Source organism: Hyla sarda, chromosome 8, assembly GCF_029499605.1.
Source record: "Hyla sarda isolate aHylSar1 chromosome 8, aHylSar1.hap1, whole genome shotgun sequence".
NCBI lineage: Eukaryota > Metazoa > Chordata > Amphibia > Anura > Hylidae > Hyla > Hyla sarda.
Genome location: NC_079196.1, coordinates 172,103,952 through 172,122,275, shown reverse-complemented (window position 1 = coordinate 172,122,275; position 18,324 = coordinate 172,103,952). Strand labels below are relative to the sequence as shown.

General features: G+C 43.7%; 1 protein-coding gene across 2 annotated transcripts; it reads left to right on the top strand.

Annotated features, from left to right (window-relative positions):
- Window positions 1–1,858: 1,858 nt before the first annotated feature.
- MRPL28 (mitochondrial ribosomal protein L28) lies at window positions 1,859–17,943 on the top strand. Of its 2 annotated transcripts, none has more exons than XM_056533758.1 (6): window positions 1,859–1,971; window positions 7,603–7,901; window positions 10,018–10,170; window positions 15,881–16,015; window positions 16,538–16,624; window positions 16,941–17,942. In XM_056533758.1, the coding sequence occupies exons 2-6, from the start codon at window positions 7,614–7,616 to the stop codon at window positions 17,037–17,039; spliced, it is 762 nt and encodes a 253-aa protein (XP_056389733.1). In that variant the 5' UTR covers window positions 1,859–1,971; window positions 7,603–7,613; the 3' UTR covers window positions 17,040–17,942. The 2 variants fall into 2 exon arrangements, with proteins under 2 accessions (XP_056389733.1, XP_056389734.1); XM_056533759.1 differs by having other exon boundaries at window positions 1,892–1,975; window positions 16,941–17,943.
- Window positions 17,944–18,324: the final 381 nt, after the last annotated feature.

Genomic DNA, 18,324 nt, shown 5'->3' with positions numbered 1-18,324 from the left:
TGAGATCTCCATAGCCCACAATGGGCCTATTGGTTTCAATAGGCAAAAAATCACACAGTTAATGCACCAGTCACAGATCCCTATACCATTAAAGAAGGGAGGGCTAAATATTCGCGAATATGCGCATATATTTTCGCATATGCGAAAAAAAAACTAATATGCATATTTCGAGAATATATGACGAATATTCATCCATATATTCGCAAAATATCGCAAATTCGAATATGGCCTATGCCGCTCATCACTACTCAGGAGACCATCCGCCACCTCATCAGGAGCATGCCCATGCGTTGTAGGGAGGTCATACGGGCACATGGAGGCCACACACACTACTGAGCCTCATTGTGACTTGTTTTAAGGACATTACATAAAGTTGGATCAGCCTATAGTGTGGTTTTCCACTTTGATTTTGAGTGTGACTCCATATCCAGACCTCCATGGGTTGATAAATTTGATTTCCATTGATCATTTTTGTGTGATTTTGTTGTCAGCACATTCAACTATGTAAAGAAGAAAGGATTTCATACTATTAGTTCATTCATTCAGATCTAGGAGGTGTTATCTTAGTATTTTTTTGAGCAGTGTATAACTCCCCTATCCTTTGAATAGGGGATGAGTTATGTTTGACTACAGAACTCCTTTAGAGATTCCTCCTACAGGTCCCCTAAGGGGACTAAGAAAGGGCAAAAAAAAAAAAAAAAAAATCTAATAAAGGTTTACCACATATACATTAACCCCTTCCATACTAAGAGTTAAAATCATCCCCTTCCTACCCCCCCAAATACATAAACATAATAAAAACAAACATTTTTACAATTGAGTTTTTTTTTCCACTTCACACCCCAGTAAAAAGCAATCAAAGAGTTTGATTAATAGCAAGATGGTACAGATAAAAGGTACAGATCATGGAGTAAAAACATTAGCCCCTAAACAGTTCCATGGGTTGAAAAGTGAAAAAATTATAGATTTGACATTTTATTTTTATTTACATTTTTTTTTATTGGGTTTTGCATTATATTTTATTGACAAATAAAGGATGTCATTGCAAAGTACAGTTGGTCCAACAAAAAATAAACCCTCATAATGGTTTCCAGATGGAGAAATCTAAGTGTTGTGGATATTAAAAGGGGAGGGGGGGGGGGGGGGGGGCAGCAGCAGCAGGACCCCCGCGATCACACATCTTATCCCATATGCTTTGGATAGGAGATAAGATGTCTAGGGGCGGAGTACCCCCCCTGGTTCTGCAGGACTCCTCCTAATGGGAACTTAATTCCTGCTGTGGAAAAAGTGCAGGAACTCTGTTCCCGTGAGTTCCTGCACTTGAGCCCTGTAGAAGGGTATGCCAACCTTTAGTAAATACGTGGAGCCGTAACCTGCTGTGGACCCAGGTTCGATGGAGTGTGAGATATGACCAGGGCTTATTAACCCTAAAGAAATCTGGGGGGAAAAAATTATCTAAAAAATCTGTCCTATGTATCACGACAATACAATGCAAAATATTTTGGGGAGCCATGAGACACATAAATCACTTGTATTGTCATTGTCCTGGCATTTTGCACATAGCAGGTGTCCAGTCCAAAGAGCAGTGTTTCCCGACCAGGGTGCCTCCAGCTGTTGCAAAACTACAACTCCCAGGATGCCCGCCTTTGGCTGTCTGAGCACCCTGGTTGAGAAACACTAGCATAGCGCTCCTGCATGGACCAGTCACCTCCCAGTACATGTCACTCTGATGCATTTCTTCCTTCTGAGAAGAAATACTCTAGGCTGGGAACATCTTCCGCCATCTATCTCGCCGTAGATTGTAATACCAATCTCGACCAGGAGATGGTGCTGGTTGTCCAAGTATAGTGGTAAACCACGTGATCTCAATAACACTTTTCGTCATAACTCTGCGACCTTAGCGACGGCTGGGGTGACCCGCGTGGTTACTTCCGGATGTCCTTGTCCTGGCGTTGACAGAGCGACAGACAGGTAGGTGAGAGCTGCGAAGAGCAGATATCGCGATATTCCCGCTGCCCTGTCTGTGGTATTTGTCAGTAGTCCAGTGTGTATATATTAGTGAAGCCGCATTACCCCCTTAGGACAGTGTTTCCCAACCAGTGTGCCTCCGGCCGTTGCAAAACTACAACTCCCAGCATGCCCGGACAGCCTTCGGCTGTCCGGGCATGCTGGGAGTTGTAGTTTTGGAACGGCCGGTGGTAAACTGGTTGGGAAACAATGCCTTAGGAGCTGGTAACCAGTATATGACATGTGTTACCATGACTGATCTGTATGTTATGTGATTGGCAGCAGCTCCTCATCCAGAACTAGTGACAGTGCTTCTGAGGCTGGAGGAACCATGGTCACATCATTCATGGCCTCCATATAAAGTATACGCTATGATCAGCTCCTGAGATACACGTCAAAGGGGAACTACAGTGCAAAACAGTTTATTTTAAATCAACTGGTGCCAGAAAGTTATACAGATTTGTAAATGACTTCTATTAAGAAATCTTAATCCTTCCAGTACTTATCAGCTGCTATTTGCTCCACAGGAAGTTCGTTTTTTGAATTTCTTTTCTGTCTGACCACAGTGCTTTCCGCTGCCACCTCTGTCCATGTCAGGAACTGTCCAGAGCTGGAGCAAATCCCCACAGCAAACCTCTCCTCCTCTGGACAGTTCCTGACATGGACTGAGGTTTCAGCAGAGAGCACTGTGTTCAGACAGAAAAAGAAATTCAAAAATAAAAGAACTTCCTGTGGATCATAGCAGCTGATAAGTACTGGAAGGATTAAGATTTTTTTTTTAAATAAAAGTAATTTACAAATCTGTTTAACTTTCTGGCACCAGTTGATGTAGAATAAAGTTTTCCACTGGAGTGCCCCTTTAGGCGCAGCACGGCCATGCCCGCTGTCACCCATACAGTCTAATTGTAAAGAAATGAAATCCTTAAAGGGAGACTCCTGTATATTACATCTTATTCCCTATCCACAGGATAGGGGATAAGTGTCTGATCGTGGTGGGCTCACCCATACAGCCCCTCCGTGTACCGCTATGGGAGAGTAGGAAATACAGCGCTCCTGTATCTCCGGATCTCCCATAGAGATACATGGAGGGGGTGTGTTGACCGCTGCTTTGTGCAGTAATCCGGCACTGAGCAGACGCGGGGCACCAGGCAGAAGATCGTGAGGAGCCCATTGGTCGGACCCCATTCACCTCAGCCCCTTGTGGATAGGCGATAAGATGTAATGTGCTGGAGTTCCTCGGTAACTAAATACTGTTGTGTGGAGTAGTACAGGGGTGATCCCGTATTGCATGTTCAGTCTAGCGTTCCTAGTCTCACTGAAGAGATCTGAGCACTGTACCTGCTCTTTGGCAGTCCCATAGCTAGTGAATGGAGCAGCAGCGTGCACGCTAGACCCCCCATTCAGTTCTCATGATTGGTTGAGGTCAACTGTGGCAGACCATGCAGCAGGTGTTGGGCCCTTTGGGAGAGGGGGTCCAGCAAAGCCCCCCCCCCAGGCCCCCATTCCTTTTTCAATTAGTAATAAAATATGGTAAGAATTCTTCTTTCCGGTTATCAGCTTTGTCTACACATTATTGGAGCATGTGGTCACATATCAGGGGTGTGGAAATTTAATAAAAAATGACTTGTCCACGGGAATAAAACGGAGCAAAATCTACTTGTCCCTCATGACGATCCACTTGTCTGGGCCAATTTTCGCTTTTGCACTCTTGTTTTTTTCCTAACTTACTATAATGATACCTTTTAATTTCTCCATAACAAATGCTCCGAAACAAAAACAAAAAATATTGGTGAAGGGAAATTGAAATGATAAAAGATAATTTAGCAAATTTGGTGGGTTTTGTTTCTACACCATTTACCTTGTGGTTGAGGTAACATGTTATTTTGATACTTTAGACCGGCCTGATTACAGCAATACCAGATTTCTATAGTTTTCGTCATGTTTTACTAATTAAAAAAAAAAATTCAGAACTTCTTCAAATTTTCTGACCCCTGTAGTTTATTTTATTTATTTTTTATTTTTTGCATACGAGGCTGTATGAGGGCTAATTTTTTGTACCATAATCAGTTTTTTGTATTGGTACCATTTTGGTATTGACCTGACTTTTTAAAGGGGTACTCCCGTGGAAAACTTTATTTATTTATTTATTTATTTTTTTAAATTAACTGGTGCCAGAAACTTAAACAGATTTGTAAATCACTTCTATTAAAAAAAATCTTAATCCTTCCAATCCTTCCAGTACTTTTTAGGGGCTGTATACTAAAGAGAAATCCAAAAAAGAAATGCATTTCCTCTGATGTCATGACCACAGTGCTCTCTGCTGACCTCTGCTGTCCATTTTAGGAACTGTCCAGAGCAGAGGAAAATCTCCAAAGCAAACATATTCTCCTCTGGACAGTTCCTAAAATGGACAGCAGAGGTAAGCAGAGAGCACTGTGGTCATGACATCAGAGGAAGTGCATTTCTTTTTTGGATTTCTCTTTAGTATACAGCCACTAAAAAGTACTGGAAGGATTAAGATTTTTTAAAAGAAGTGATTTACAAATCTGTTTGACTTTCTGGCACCATTTGATTTAAAAAAATAAATAAATAAATAAATAAAGTTTTCCACGGGAGTACCCCTTTAATCACTTAACTTTTTTTTTCTAGGATATTATAAAAATTGGAATTCTGTGATTTGGCATTTTTTTTACATTTACGTTATTTACCGTACAGGTTACGTAATGTTATATTTTAATAGTTTGTACAATTATACACTTTATTAGTCCCTTAGGGGACTTTTAGGAGGAATGATGAGATTCCTCATACAGATCAATAGAGTTCTATTGAACTCTATTGATTTGTGTGCTCTGTGATCTATTGATAGAACCTAGTCCAGCCAGGATCTATTGATGACAAAGCCTCTATAGTGGATGGCCCCCTCGCGATCTTGCTGCTGATGGGCATTCCACCCTACTTGCCCACAGGAAGCATTCACATGTCACTTTAGGCGCCGTTGTCAACTTTGACAGCGGCGATCTAAAGGGTTAATAGCTGCCCGCGATGATCGCCGCATGCTGGCTATTAGCGGCGGTTCCCGGCTGCTGAGAACAGCCGGGGGCTGCAGAGTATGGAGCGGGCAGGAGTCAGGAGCCTTCTCCATACACCCCTCTGAGCAGCGCCGTGTGTGTCGTGGCCTTTCAGGGCTAAGGGCCTGAAAAACGTACCTGCCTGGAACTGCATGTCCTGGGCATTGGGCGATAGGAATCCCACATCCCTGCATATGGGTCATAGAAAGCAAGGAGAAAAAACTCAGACCTTTCTGTCCTGGGGGCAAAATCAGACGCCATAATAGGAGGCCCATATTGACCTTTGCTGTGGAAAGCTGGAGTCAGACCCCCACCAAGCAGATACCTATCACCCATCTTGTGGATATATGATCAGTTATAATCTTGTAAGGACCCCTTAAACTGCTGCCAGTGCAATCGCTATAAGCTGCATTAGGACTGCTCAGGTAAAGGGAGCTAGATCAGAAGGACAGGAGTGTAGAAGAATAGTGCATTTCTCCGCTCAACTCCTGTAAAATACTGGATCCCCGACAGACTTTATTCAAATCAATGGGATTCATTGGAATCTGGAGGTGCCTGACCCGTTCTGAGTCCGTTCGGTGCAAAGTGGGACTTTTGTATTTTGGCACTTATGTGTGTGGCAAATTCCGTGGAAGATTAATTCGACACTGATTCTTAAGGAATGTACCCTAACAGTAAGAAATACACATGGTTACCATCTCCCAGTGACTGCAAAAAGGAGTGTTTACAAAAGTCAAAATTAGCATCAAATAGCACACAACAAATTCCACTTTGATTTTAAGGTGGATTTTCTAGAATGGTTTTGATGTGAACATACCCTTAGTCTGATGGCTTGGGTCCAGTGCCACACATTTAAAGGGGTACTCCACTGGAGTTACTTCTATTGAATAATTATACTAATTGAATAATTGTATTGAATACTTCTATTTAAAAAATCTTAATCCTTCCAGTACTTATCAGCTGCTGTATGCTGCAGAGGAAGTTATTTTCAGCAGGTGTGAGCAGAGAGCACTGTGGTCAGACAGAAAGGAAATTCTAAAAGAAAAGAATTTCCTGTGGAACATACAGCAGCTGATAAGTACTGCAAGGGTTAAGATTTTTAAATAGAAGTAATCTACAAATCTGTTTAACTTGCTGACATCAGTTGATTTAAAAAAAAATGTTTTCCAGTGGAGTTCCCCTTTAAGGAATGGGCTGATGCAGTCACTCTCTTATGATAAGGTAGTCGCTAAAACCTGTAGTCTGACCTACTGGTTGGCATTAAAAGGGTACTCCGGTGAAAAACTTTTTTTTTTAAATCAACTGGTGCCAGAAAGTTAAACAGATTTGTAAATTACTGTCTGCAACGGCTGTCCGGGCATACTGGGAGTTATAGTTTTGCAACATCTGGAGGTTGAAGACCACTGGTATAGAGTGTCAGCTCCAGCAGCCGCAACAAACAGGAGGATGAGGAGGGCAGCGCTTGCGGGTGATATGTGAGTAGTACCCCGATGGGGACAGTGCAGCGCTGGGCTAATAATTAATTGGGGGGTGCAGAACAGCGCTCGCGGGTCACATATGATTAGTTCCCCGATGTGGGGACAGCGCAGCGCTGGGTTGATTCATTCATTCCCGAGGGGGAGGGGCCAAACCGGTATGAGTTAAAATTCATATCGTGCAGGAAAAAATTTCAGTATTCGGTATGAACCGGTATACCGCCCAGCCTTACTGCAATGCTTGTAGCATTCAAGAATTATTCTCCTTTAGAAGTAGGGGAGACTTCTGTGCCATGTGAAGTTTGAGTGCTCACTAAGGCCCCTTTGACACTACCGATATCACACAGTAGTGTGACGGCTGCCGGGGAAAATTGCAGGAGAAAAAAAATACAGCTTGCACCGACTTTTACTCCTGCTGAAAGACAGCGGCACCCAACGGACCCCATTGACTATAATGGGGTCCATCGGCACCCACTGTTGCCCGTTGTGCCCTGTCAAAATTACTGCTGTCAAACTCGGGGGAAAAAAAGAGAGAGTTTGACGCCATTCTTGACTGGGTGCAACGGCAGTGTGAAAGAAGCCTAATTAGTCAGAATCAGATGTAATACCACAATGGATCGGTAGTATTTCCAGTTAAACCCAATAAGGGTGCGTTCTCCGTTGAATTCTCCGTTCCAAATTAATTCAAATCTCCTCTTCCCGTTGACTTTAATGTTTTTTCCACTGTCCTGTTCACACTGCGGAAATTCTGCTAGTGGAATTCCGATGCTGAATTCCTTTCCGCTTGAAGAAAGAACATGTTCATTCTTCAAGCGGAATCCGCTAGCAGAAATCAATAGAAGCCAATGGTAAAAAAAATTCCTTCACTTCTTTCTCCCCCATTTCCGCGCGCAATTCTGCGCAAATTTTGCGCGCAAATAAAATTATCTTTTCCGCCCGTAAAATTTTCGGCGTGAATTCCTCTTGATTTACTCCGTGTGAACACACCCTAAGGCTCCTTGGATTCCACAGTGAGCACTTAATGATTGTACCCCACTTTCTTCTGTGTTTAGTGTAACCAGTGATGCCTCTTCATAAGTTCCCTCCTGCCATCTGGAAATCCCTGAAGCTGAAGGAAGGTATCTATGCCCGCCTGCCCGCACACTACTTGAAATCCCTGAACGATACAGAGAAACCCACCCCGGTACATTGGAAGCCACATGGGTACAAGTACAAGCTAAACCCAGAGACAGGACAGCGAGAACGTGTTCAGGATGTCCCAGTGCTTCCCTACTTTCCTCCTGAGGCTGATGAAGGACTTTGGGGTGGAGAAGGCTGGATTTCTGGCTATCGATATGCAAATAATGATAAGGTATAGACATTTATAACACATTTTTATCCAGGATGTCTACTGAAGTTCATAGTTTCTTTGCCTCCATCTAATGAAGATGTAGATGCTTGTCTTGTTACTAGGTGAACACATTCCATAACTGTAACCCCCCATTGTTTGGCCAGAGCTGCTAAATAAGAGCAGATCCCACTGGGGTGGTCGCAGTCTAGTATTACACAGTTTTTCTGGCTTTTTAATTGATGCTCCCCCTCCCATAGACTTGCATTGAGGGGGCGGGGTGTGATGTTATAGGGGATAAGAAATATTAGGGCCTGGAGTACCCCTTTAACCCCTTCCCGCTATAGGATGTATGCATACGTCCAATCATCTGACACGTTCGCGCAATTGGACGTATGCATACATCATAGCGATCTCCTGCACTGCCGCGTGCAGCACAGGAGATCTGCAACGTGACCCGGCTGTTAATCACAGCCGGAGTCCCGCCGCAGCTCTCGGAGCCGCAATCGCATCGGTCCTGGCAGCATTAACCCCCTAGATGCCGTGATCAATCCTGATCACGGCATCTATGGAGTTGACAGGGGGAATGCCCTCCCTCTGTTCTCCAACGGCGGCGCCGCGATATGATTGCGGGTCACCGTTGGTTGCTATGGCTGCAGGAGGTCAGATCATTACCTCCTGTATGCCTGCTACAGAAGCCTGTGAGATCCAGTCAGAGGCTGGATCGCACAGGCTGTAGGGTCTGCAGCTCATCAGGTCATACTGTGATGCAGTACAAATGTATTGCAGCATAGTATAATGTGTAAAAAATAAAATAAAAAGTTCTTCAATAAAGGTTTGGTGTAAAAAAAAACAAAAAAAAAAAACGCCCCTTTCCCAATAAAAGCCCTGTATTATCACCAAAAAAGATCAAAAACACAAATCATATACATAATACTGACACGTGCGTAATGACGTATACTATAAAACTATATTGTAAATCATCCCGCACGGTGAACGCCGTAAAAAAAAAAAAAACATAAAAAAAAACGCAAAATTCGCCAATTTTGGTTCAAATAGGCGAATAAAAAAAATCAAAAGGTAGCACAAAAATTATACCAATAAAAAGTACAGCTCATACCGCAAAAAATAAGCCCTTACTCAATGGTGTCGGCCGAAAAATAAAAAAGTTACGGCTGTTGGAAAATGAATGATAGAAAAAGAATTTTGCTCAGAAAAGAAAAAAGAACATAGGAAGCTATAGAAAATGGGTATCGCCATAATCGTACTGACCCACAGAATAAATATAACATCACTTTTACCACACAGTGTACACTATAAAAAAAAGCAAGAAATTTACCAGTTTTTCACAATATTTAGGAGTTTTTCACAAAAAATGCTGCATGTGTCAACAAAAATGCACCACTTATATAAAGTACAATATGTCACAAAGAAAACTATCTCAGAATTGCTCTGCTCAGAAAAAGCATTCTAAAGTTATTACCATTTATAAAGAGATACATGTCAAATAAAAAAAAAATAAAAAAAGAGCCTGGTCATTGAGGTAAAAAATCAGTCCGTCCTTAAGGGGTTAAAGGGGTTCTCTGCTGGAAAACATAATTTTTTTTTATTAAATTGGTGGTGGAAAGTTAAACCGATTTGTAAATTACTTCTATTTAAAAATCTTAATCCTTCCAGTACTTATCAGCTGCTGTATAATACACAGCAAGTTCTTTTCTTTTTCAATTTCCTTTCTGTCTGACCACAGTGCTCTCTGCTGACACCTCTGTACATTACAGGAACTGTCCAGAGCAGGAGAGGTTTGCTATGGGGATTTTCTCCTGCTCTGGACAGTTCCTGACATGGACAGAGGTGTCAGACAGAAATGAAATTCAAAAAGAAAAGAACTTCCTCTGGAGCATACAGAAGCTGATAGATACTGGAAGGATTAAGATTTTAAAATAGAAATAATTTACAAATCTGTTTAACTTTCTGGCAAGATCATCTTCTTGCCTGACTGGTGTCCTAGTGATACCAAACCTATAAACAGGCTAAATAACCTTAGGAGATAGTCAGAAAGACACAACAAAGTATAAAATATACAGTGAGTAACACAATTCTAATGTTTTTCCTTTTCTCCATTTTTTACCATATTTTATAGCTTTCTGCAAGAGTAAAGGCACTTTGGAGGCCTCAGCTGTTCACTCGGCAGCTGTACAGTGAAATTCTGGATAAAACCTTTCCTATACCTGTTACAATGAGGACTCTGGATCTTATCGATGCTGCATATGGTTTCGATTTTTATATCCTAAAGGTAAGCAACGGTCTTAAAGGGGTATTCCCTTCTTGACATTATTGCATATTCACAGGATATGTGAACCAATTAATAGATGTAGGTCCCACACCTTTGCCCAGATCAGGGGCCACCCTGGCCTGTTTATGGCGGCTGGATGGGGTTGACAGACAATATAACAGTGCAGGCTGTTTCATGCATTGCGCCCCACGACTGGATAGTGTGTATCAGTTGTTCGTTCATTGTCAGATTTTGCTGCATATAAGAGGGATGAACTGGTAAACTAGTAATTCTAAACCCTTCTTCCTTTAAAGGGGTACTCCGGCGCTTAGACATCTTATCCCCTATCCAAAGGATAGGGGATAAGATGCCTGATCGCAGGGGTCCCGCCGCTGGGGACCCCTGTGGTCTTGCACGCAGCACCCCAGTTAAAATCAGTCCCCGGAGCATGTTCGCTCTGGGTCTGATTACCGGCGACCAGCTGTCACGCCCCCTCCCATAGGCTTGCATTGAGGGGTGGAGCGTGACGTCACATGCCGCCGGCCCCGTGGTTGCCGGTAATCAGACCCGGAGCGAACATGCTCCGGGGACTGATTTTAACTGGGGTGCTGCGTGCAAGATCACGGGGGTCCCCAGCGGCGGGACCCCCGCGATCAGGCATCTTATCCCCTATCCTTTGGATAGGGGATAAGATGTCTAAGCGATGGAGTACCCCTTTAAACATGATGTAGATAATATAGCATTCAAAAAGTCTTCAGACCCTTTTACTTTTTCACATTTTGTTATGTTGCGGCCTTGTGCTAAAATAACATAGTTATTGTTAATGAAAACCTGACTGGACTGAAGGGGGACTTTCCAACAAGACAATGAACCTGAGCACACAACCAAGACAACACAGGATTGGCGTAGGGACAGCTCTATGTTGTTGTTGTTGTTGAGCCAGAGCCCTGACATAAACATATTCATTTATTTTTAGCACAAAGCCGTAACATAACAAAGGGAAAAAAGTGAAATAGTCAAAAGATTTTTCCGAATGCATTGTACATTTCATTTGTATATAGTAATGTACAAAATTTTCCCTGGGAAGATCTGTTTTATGTTTGTTTGGCTTAGATTCTTTTTACACTGTATCTTGCAGTGTCCTGTAATGGAGTTCTGTGACATGTGCCTCTGAATGGCATCTGTAATGTGTAAACTCTCATTATGTGTCAAATGGAAAAGCAGTTTACAATATTCCATACAGCAATTGCACATAAACACCTGAACAATGGAAAAAATTACACTCTTTTTGTCCGGTATTGGGGGGGGGGGGGAGGGGGTTTATGGGGGGTCGTTTATGGATATATTTAGCACATGTGCTAGGGTATATAATGGGCACTCTTGACATGGTGTGAGAAGAGCCCTTGACATGCAGTTCTAACATAAAACATTTACTCTTACCTGTAAATAAAACCTTATTTTTAAAAACAGCTTTGTATCTGCCCATTAGCAAATCTTGTGTGTCTACAAGAGATATGCACGGCCAGAGCCCATTTCATATGCATCTGTCTTAGGCCTTCTTTATACATATGCAGATATATTTATACATACCGTATATACTCGAGTATAAGCCAACCCGAATATAAGCCGAGACCCCAAAAACCCAGGAAAAGTTATTTACTCAACTATAAGCCTAGGTTGGGAAATACATCATCCCCCCCCATGTAATCATCCAGGCCCCGTCATTACTCCCAGCAAGTTGAAGACCACTGCGGCCTTCGTCATCATCTAGCCCCCCCCCCCCTTTTGTTTTGTACTACTCCCCTCCCCTCGACGGGAAGTTAGGGTGAGCTGGTCTGGGCCATCTATGCTGCGACGTTGCCTTGACGACAACGCACAGGGACGTTGCGCATGAACGTCCCTGTGCGTCGTCGTGAAGGCAACGTCACTAGTTCGGGGCCGGGCCCGAAGCGCGGAGAAGATCCCCCCCCCCCCCCCCCGGTGAAAATGGACAGCCCGCAACGACTAATCCTCCCCACCAAGACAGAGTCCCTGCAGCATAGATGGCCCGGACCAGCTCACCCTAACTTCCCGCCGAGTGGCGGGGAGTAAAAAACAAAAGGGGGGGGGGGGGGCTGGATGATGATGATGATGATGATGAAGGCCGCAGTGGTCTTCAACCTGCGGACCTCCAGAGGTTTCAAAACTACAACATCCAGCATGCCCGGACAGCCGATGGCTGTCCGGGCATGCTGGGAGTTGTAGTTTTGCAACATCTGGAGGTCCGCAGGTTCAAGACCACTGATGAAGGGATTGACAGGCCTCAAAAGCCTAGATGGGTCCCACTATTAAAAAGTGCCATCTCGCTCTGCAGAGCTTTACATAACCAGGTGCTGCATGAACGGGCGGCCGTCCACCGCATCTCCTTGTGATTTTAGATGCATGTTGAGAGTGTGAGCCACTGGCTGGAAATTATTCCTTTATAGAAAGCTATAAATGATAATTTATTAGTAATTAGCTATATGGCCAGGACTGGGTTCTCTTTGCAGTTTCTTTGTCTTGTATAATGGAGAGAGGAAGCTGCAGTAAGTTATCATACATATGCATACATTGGAGCAGTCCGTACATGCTGGGCATACTAATGAATGGCTGACTATGCTGACTCAAACAAACTAGGTTCCAGAGAGCCCCCACTCTATTACATCCATATGCCATAATAATAATCCTTATGAAAAAAATCTCCTTCAGGGCTTTTACCTGTTGGTATGTATATCCATTTTGTATGTTTTATTCTAATAAATTACAAGCAATATTCATGGCTGATTTTCCTATACAGATATGTAAATGATTATACACTGGGTCTGGCCACAAGAAGGCTACTTTTGGCTAGTGTACCCCTTTGTGAGAGATCGTTGAATGCGATTTGAGATGGTGCGCATCATTGGACTGATAGAAGCAGAATGGTCATTTTGCTGAATTGCCCACCATCTAGGCGATGTTAAGAGGTGTTGGTAGCAGTGGTTAGGTAAGAGCACCGACAGCAAACAGGCTTCAATCAGCCCACCAATAAAGATGATCATTAGATCTGCCAGTAACCACGAGCAGCTCTGACAGTCCCCGTGTCCTCCATCCAGACCGGTACCATTTCTAGGCCCATAGCTAAAGGCAATTTGTTGCCGCCTTTGTTTGCAATGGTTTTGTGAATTAGAAACCTGCACTGGATCCGTATTTTCTTTAGCAACAAATCCAGGTTCTGGTCAGGTTAGGGTATGGAGGCTTCATGGTAAGAGCTTCAGTTCTACCTTTGCTATAGAGTGACACACTGCCCCCACCGCTGGTGTGATGACCTGGGAAGCCATCACATATGACATTCTGTCACCTCTAATAGTGATATGACAGCTCAGCCATATGTACAGGACATTCTGTGGTCACATGTGTTTCCGCTCATGCAGGGATTTTTTCAGTAGGATAATGCTCACACACAGAAAGGGTTTCCCAGGAATGTCTTTATCAGACGGCAACACTTCCTTGGCCTGACTGGTCACCAGATTTATCATTGGTTGAACATTTATGGGCCCAGCCTCAGCAACCTACAAGTGTGCAGGATTTCAGGACCTCCTTTCAGTTGTACAGTTTTCCCCAATAAACCTTTTTTTTCACTCTAATATTGTAATCACATATGAAGTTTCATTAAATTCCAACAACTCCTTGGGTTTATATTATTTTTGTCATTGAGTGTATTGCACATATCTGTGCGGATGTTATCAGTGTCCTAATGGACAAATTGCTGCATGATAAAATGAACAGATCTTAAACCTGGAAACATTTAAAGTGTACCTGTTGTCAACAAAAACTTTTTATATAATGTAGATAATACCATTATATGTATATTTGTAATATACATTGGTTAAAAAATGTATCTAAAAAAAGTTCTATCCCTGCAGCTATTGCCTGTGTGTCTCTATGAGGAGTCCAAATACAGGAAGTGAGGGCAGGACAAGCAGGGCTCTGTGCAGGCTCTTGGCTTGTCAATCATCCTGATGTGTGAGCCCGTAGCATGTCACAGAGCCTCACTACACAGAACCCTGCTTGTCCTCAGTGCAGAGAGCCCTGCTTGCCCTCACTACACAGAACCCTGCTTGTCCTCGGTGCACAGAGCCCTGCTTGTCCTCGGTGCACAGAGCCCTGCTTGCCCTCGGTGCACAGAGCCCTGCTTGCCCTCGGTGCACAGAGCCCTGCTTGCCCTCGGTGCACAGAGCCCTGCTTGCCCTCGGTGCACAGAGCCCTGCTTGCCCTCGGTGCACAGAGCCCTGCTTGCCCTCGGTGCACAGAGCCCTGCTTGTCCACCCTCACTTCCTGTATTTGGACTCCTAATAGAGACACACAGGCAATAGCTGCAGGGACAAAAATATACATATTTTTTTACCTATGTACCGTATATACTCGAGTATAAGCAGAGTTTTTCAGCACGATTTTTCGTGCTGAAAACACCCCCCTCGGCTTATACTCGAGTGAACTCCCCCACCCGCAGTGGTCTTCAACCTGCGGACCTCCAGAGGTTTCAAAACTACAACTCCCAGCAAGCCCGGGCAGCCATCGGCTGTCCGGGCTTGCTGGGAGTTGTAGTTTTGAAACCTCTAGAGGTCCGCAGGTTGAAGACCACTGCGGCCTTCAACATCATCCAGCCCCCTCTCACCCCCTTTAGTTCTGAGTACTCACCTCCGCTCGGCGCTGGTCCGGTCCTGCAGGACTGTCCGGTGAGGAGGTGGTCCGGTGGGATAGTGGTTCCGGGCTGCTATCTTCACCGGGGAGGCCTCTTCTAAGCGCTTCGGGCCCGGCCTCAGAATAGTCACGTTGCCGTGACAACGACGCAGAGGTGCGTCATTTGCGTCATTGTCAAGGCAACGCATCTATTCCGGGCCGGAAGCGCGGAGAAGAGGCGCCCCCGGTGAAGATAGCAGCCCGGACCACCTCCTCACCGGACCACCTCCTCTCCGGACAGCCCTGCAGGACCGGACCAGCGCCGAGCGGAGGTGAGTACTCAGAACTAAAGGGGGTGAGAGGGGGCTGGATGATGTTGAAGGCCGCAGTGGTCTTCAACCTGCGGACCTCCGGAGGTTTCAAAACTACAACTCCCAGCAAGCCCGGACAGCCGATGGCTGCCCGGGCTTGCTGGGAGTTGTAGTTTTGAAACCTCTGGAGGTCCGCAGGTTGAAGACCACTGAGGGCGAATGATGAGAAGAGGATGATGAAGGGGGGGTGTGGGGATGATGAAGGGGGGTGGGGATGATTACAAGGGGATGATGAAGGGGGGATGTGTGGGATGATAAGGGGATGATGAAGGGGGGATGTGCGGGATGATAAGGGGATGATGAAGGGGGGATGTGTGGGATGATGACAAGGGGATGATGAAGGGGGGATGTGTGGGATGATGACAAGGGGATGATGATGAGGATGTTAATGACGGGTCTGGATGATGACGGGGGGATGAGGTATTTCCCACCCTAGGCTTATACTCGAGTCAATAACTTTTCCTGGGATTTTGGGTTGAAATTAGGGGTCTCGGCTTATACTCGGGTCGGCTTATACTCGAGTATATACGGTATATTACAAATATATATATATGGTAATGGTATTATATACATTATATAAAAAGTTTTTGTTGATGACAGGTACACTTTAAGATGATTGGCTACAAGTATACGCTTTCTTCAATGCTTATTGTACCACTGTTCATGTCTATGTATTCTAGACCCCACAGAGGGATTTGCATTCAAAGCTGGGAATGGAATTAAAAAGGGCAATGCTGATGCGCCTCGCAAAAAAAGATCCAAGTCTTCACCCTGATGACTCAATAAAGAGGGAACAGATTTACAACAAATACAAGGTATGCATGCTACTAGTTGAACCAATAAGACTGATCACACACGGCATTGGTGTCTGCCATCAAAGGTTTTACATTTACCAGATTTTGGAGCAGTTCCATCTAATGCTATATCAGTACAGCTAATCTTTCACTTTAGGTCCTAATGTAGCATATGCCTGTGACAAACATATTCCAGCTGTAATTTTTTGCTGCCCAAAAAAGTAAGAGACAATCTGATTTCATTGGGAGACTTCTCCACTTTTCTTTACCTCTTGTAAATCTCCCTTATTGTACACTATTTACATAGTTCTGTAGTCTATGGTACATGTTAAATACAATGGAGCCTAAAACTGCAGTGATGTCTCACCTAAGCCGGCGATTGGCTAAATGGGCCTGCACTTGGGCTTGCCCGGGAAGGTGGGCACCAGAGAGTGTGTGCCAAGGATGGATAAGTATCCAGGGTCCCAGCACCGGTTTCCCCCAGCAATTAGTCACTTATCCTGTGGATAGGAGATAGGTCTGAACTATTTATTTCCTTCCCAGGAATATGAAATTCCATTGGAGGAGGCTGAATGGGTTGGTTTAACCTTAGAAGAAGCTGTAGAAAAACAAAGACTTTTAGAAAAGAAGGTACGTATTTACTGGAATTGGGATTTATGTGATATATATTTTATATTTTTTGGATATAGTGTTTGAACAAAGTGCATCGTCTTTCGCTACTTACCACTAATGTGTATTACTGTTGTGGTATACTTTCCATTTCATAATTTGTAGAACCTTAAGTTCTGAATACAATTAATATACAGTACAAACGTGCCTATAATGTAATGGTAGGCATTATAAATTATATAGCTGTTAATAGGTATCCATACAAAGATTTTTCCTATGTTCTCATTTAAATCAAGATCATCAAATTAACTTGTCATCCATTTCTTCTGTGCTTTAGGATCCCACTCCTGTGTTTAAAATTGCTGTAGAGGAGCTTGTTCAGAAACTAGCAGCTCAGAAACTAGAAGATCCAGCAGCCGTGCAATCCAAATCCTGAGAATCTAGTTATGGGACATGAAACACAAACTTTGCCAAAAAGTTGCCTTTCCTATGCTAAAACTGAAAAGCAGCTGATGAAATACTCGCCAAGAGGTCCAAAATAATCTCTACCCACATGATCACTACCTTAGGGCATATCTCCAGTCCTGACAGTTTTCATAAACCTCTTCATTACATGTGCGTGAGATGTGTCAGACCTTACTATAAGCTGTACCTTACAAACATTCTACATTAGTAGTTCTCGAAAAACTCTCATTGGCTAATACTTTAAATCAACCCCAGTTGTAAACATTGATATAGTCAACATACCATAAATCCTAAGGCCATTTTTCCTTTTTATCATTTTCTACATGTTGAATTATTTGCTCATTCTGTTAAAGGAAATCTGTCATCATTATCACCCGCAATATCCTGTAACACAGGCGTGTAGTGCTGGCGATACTGATCAAAATGATACTTACAATGTCCTGAATGGTCCAGCCGTTGCGCCCTTATATGTTTTTCTTTTGTAAATGAGGTCCTTGGGGCATGGGCGGAGCTAGGACCGTAGCTCCGGATGCGCCGTTTCCAGAGTACACCCGGAAGCAGCGTCAGTTCCAGCCTCATTCTCACAGCCAGCAGTGAAGTATGAGGGTTAATGAGGCTGAAACTGACACCGCTTCTGGGTGTACTCTGGGAGTGGTGCATGTGCCGTGGCGAAAACCTGCCGCCAGAGCAGGGAGGGAGGCCATGCATATTGATGAGCCGAGTGGAGCGCTGACTCAGCAGAACATGGCATGGGGTGCCCAGAGCTCCGGTCCTAGCTCCGCCCGTGCCTGAGGGACCTCATTTACATAAAAAGAAAAACAGCGATAACTGCGCAACGGCTGGACCATTCAGGACATTGTATCATTTTGATCAGTATCACCTGCACTACAAGCCTGTATGATGGGTTAGTGCAGGTGATACTGATGACAGATTTCCTTTAACATATGTTTAATTTAAATAAATTAAATAAAATATCTTTTCACAAGTTGAACTCGTATTTTCCAGCATAGATTAATTTATACAAGATTTTGAATTATTTCTGTGAACATGCAGCAATATTTATTAACCATAAATCTTCATTTATGAGTCCACCTTATTATGCCAGCCATAATAAAGAAATACATTGAAAAGGTAACATACTGATTTTGTGCATCCCCCCACTATGTATATTCCCTCTAGTCTGGGTGATTCCTAAAATATTTGGAAATCGCTTCATTTACCAAAAATGACTCCTCACCCTAGAAAGAAAGCTTTAA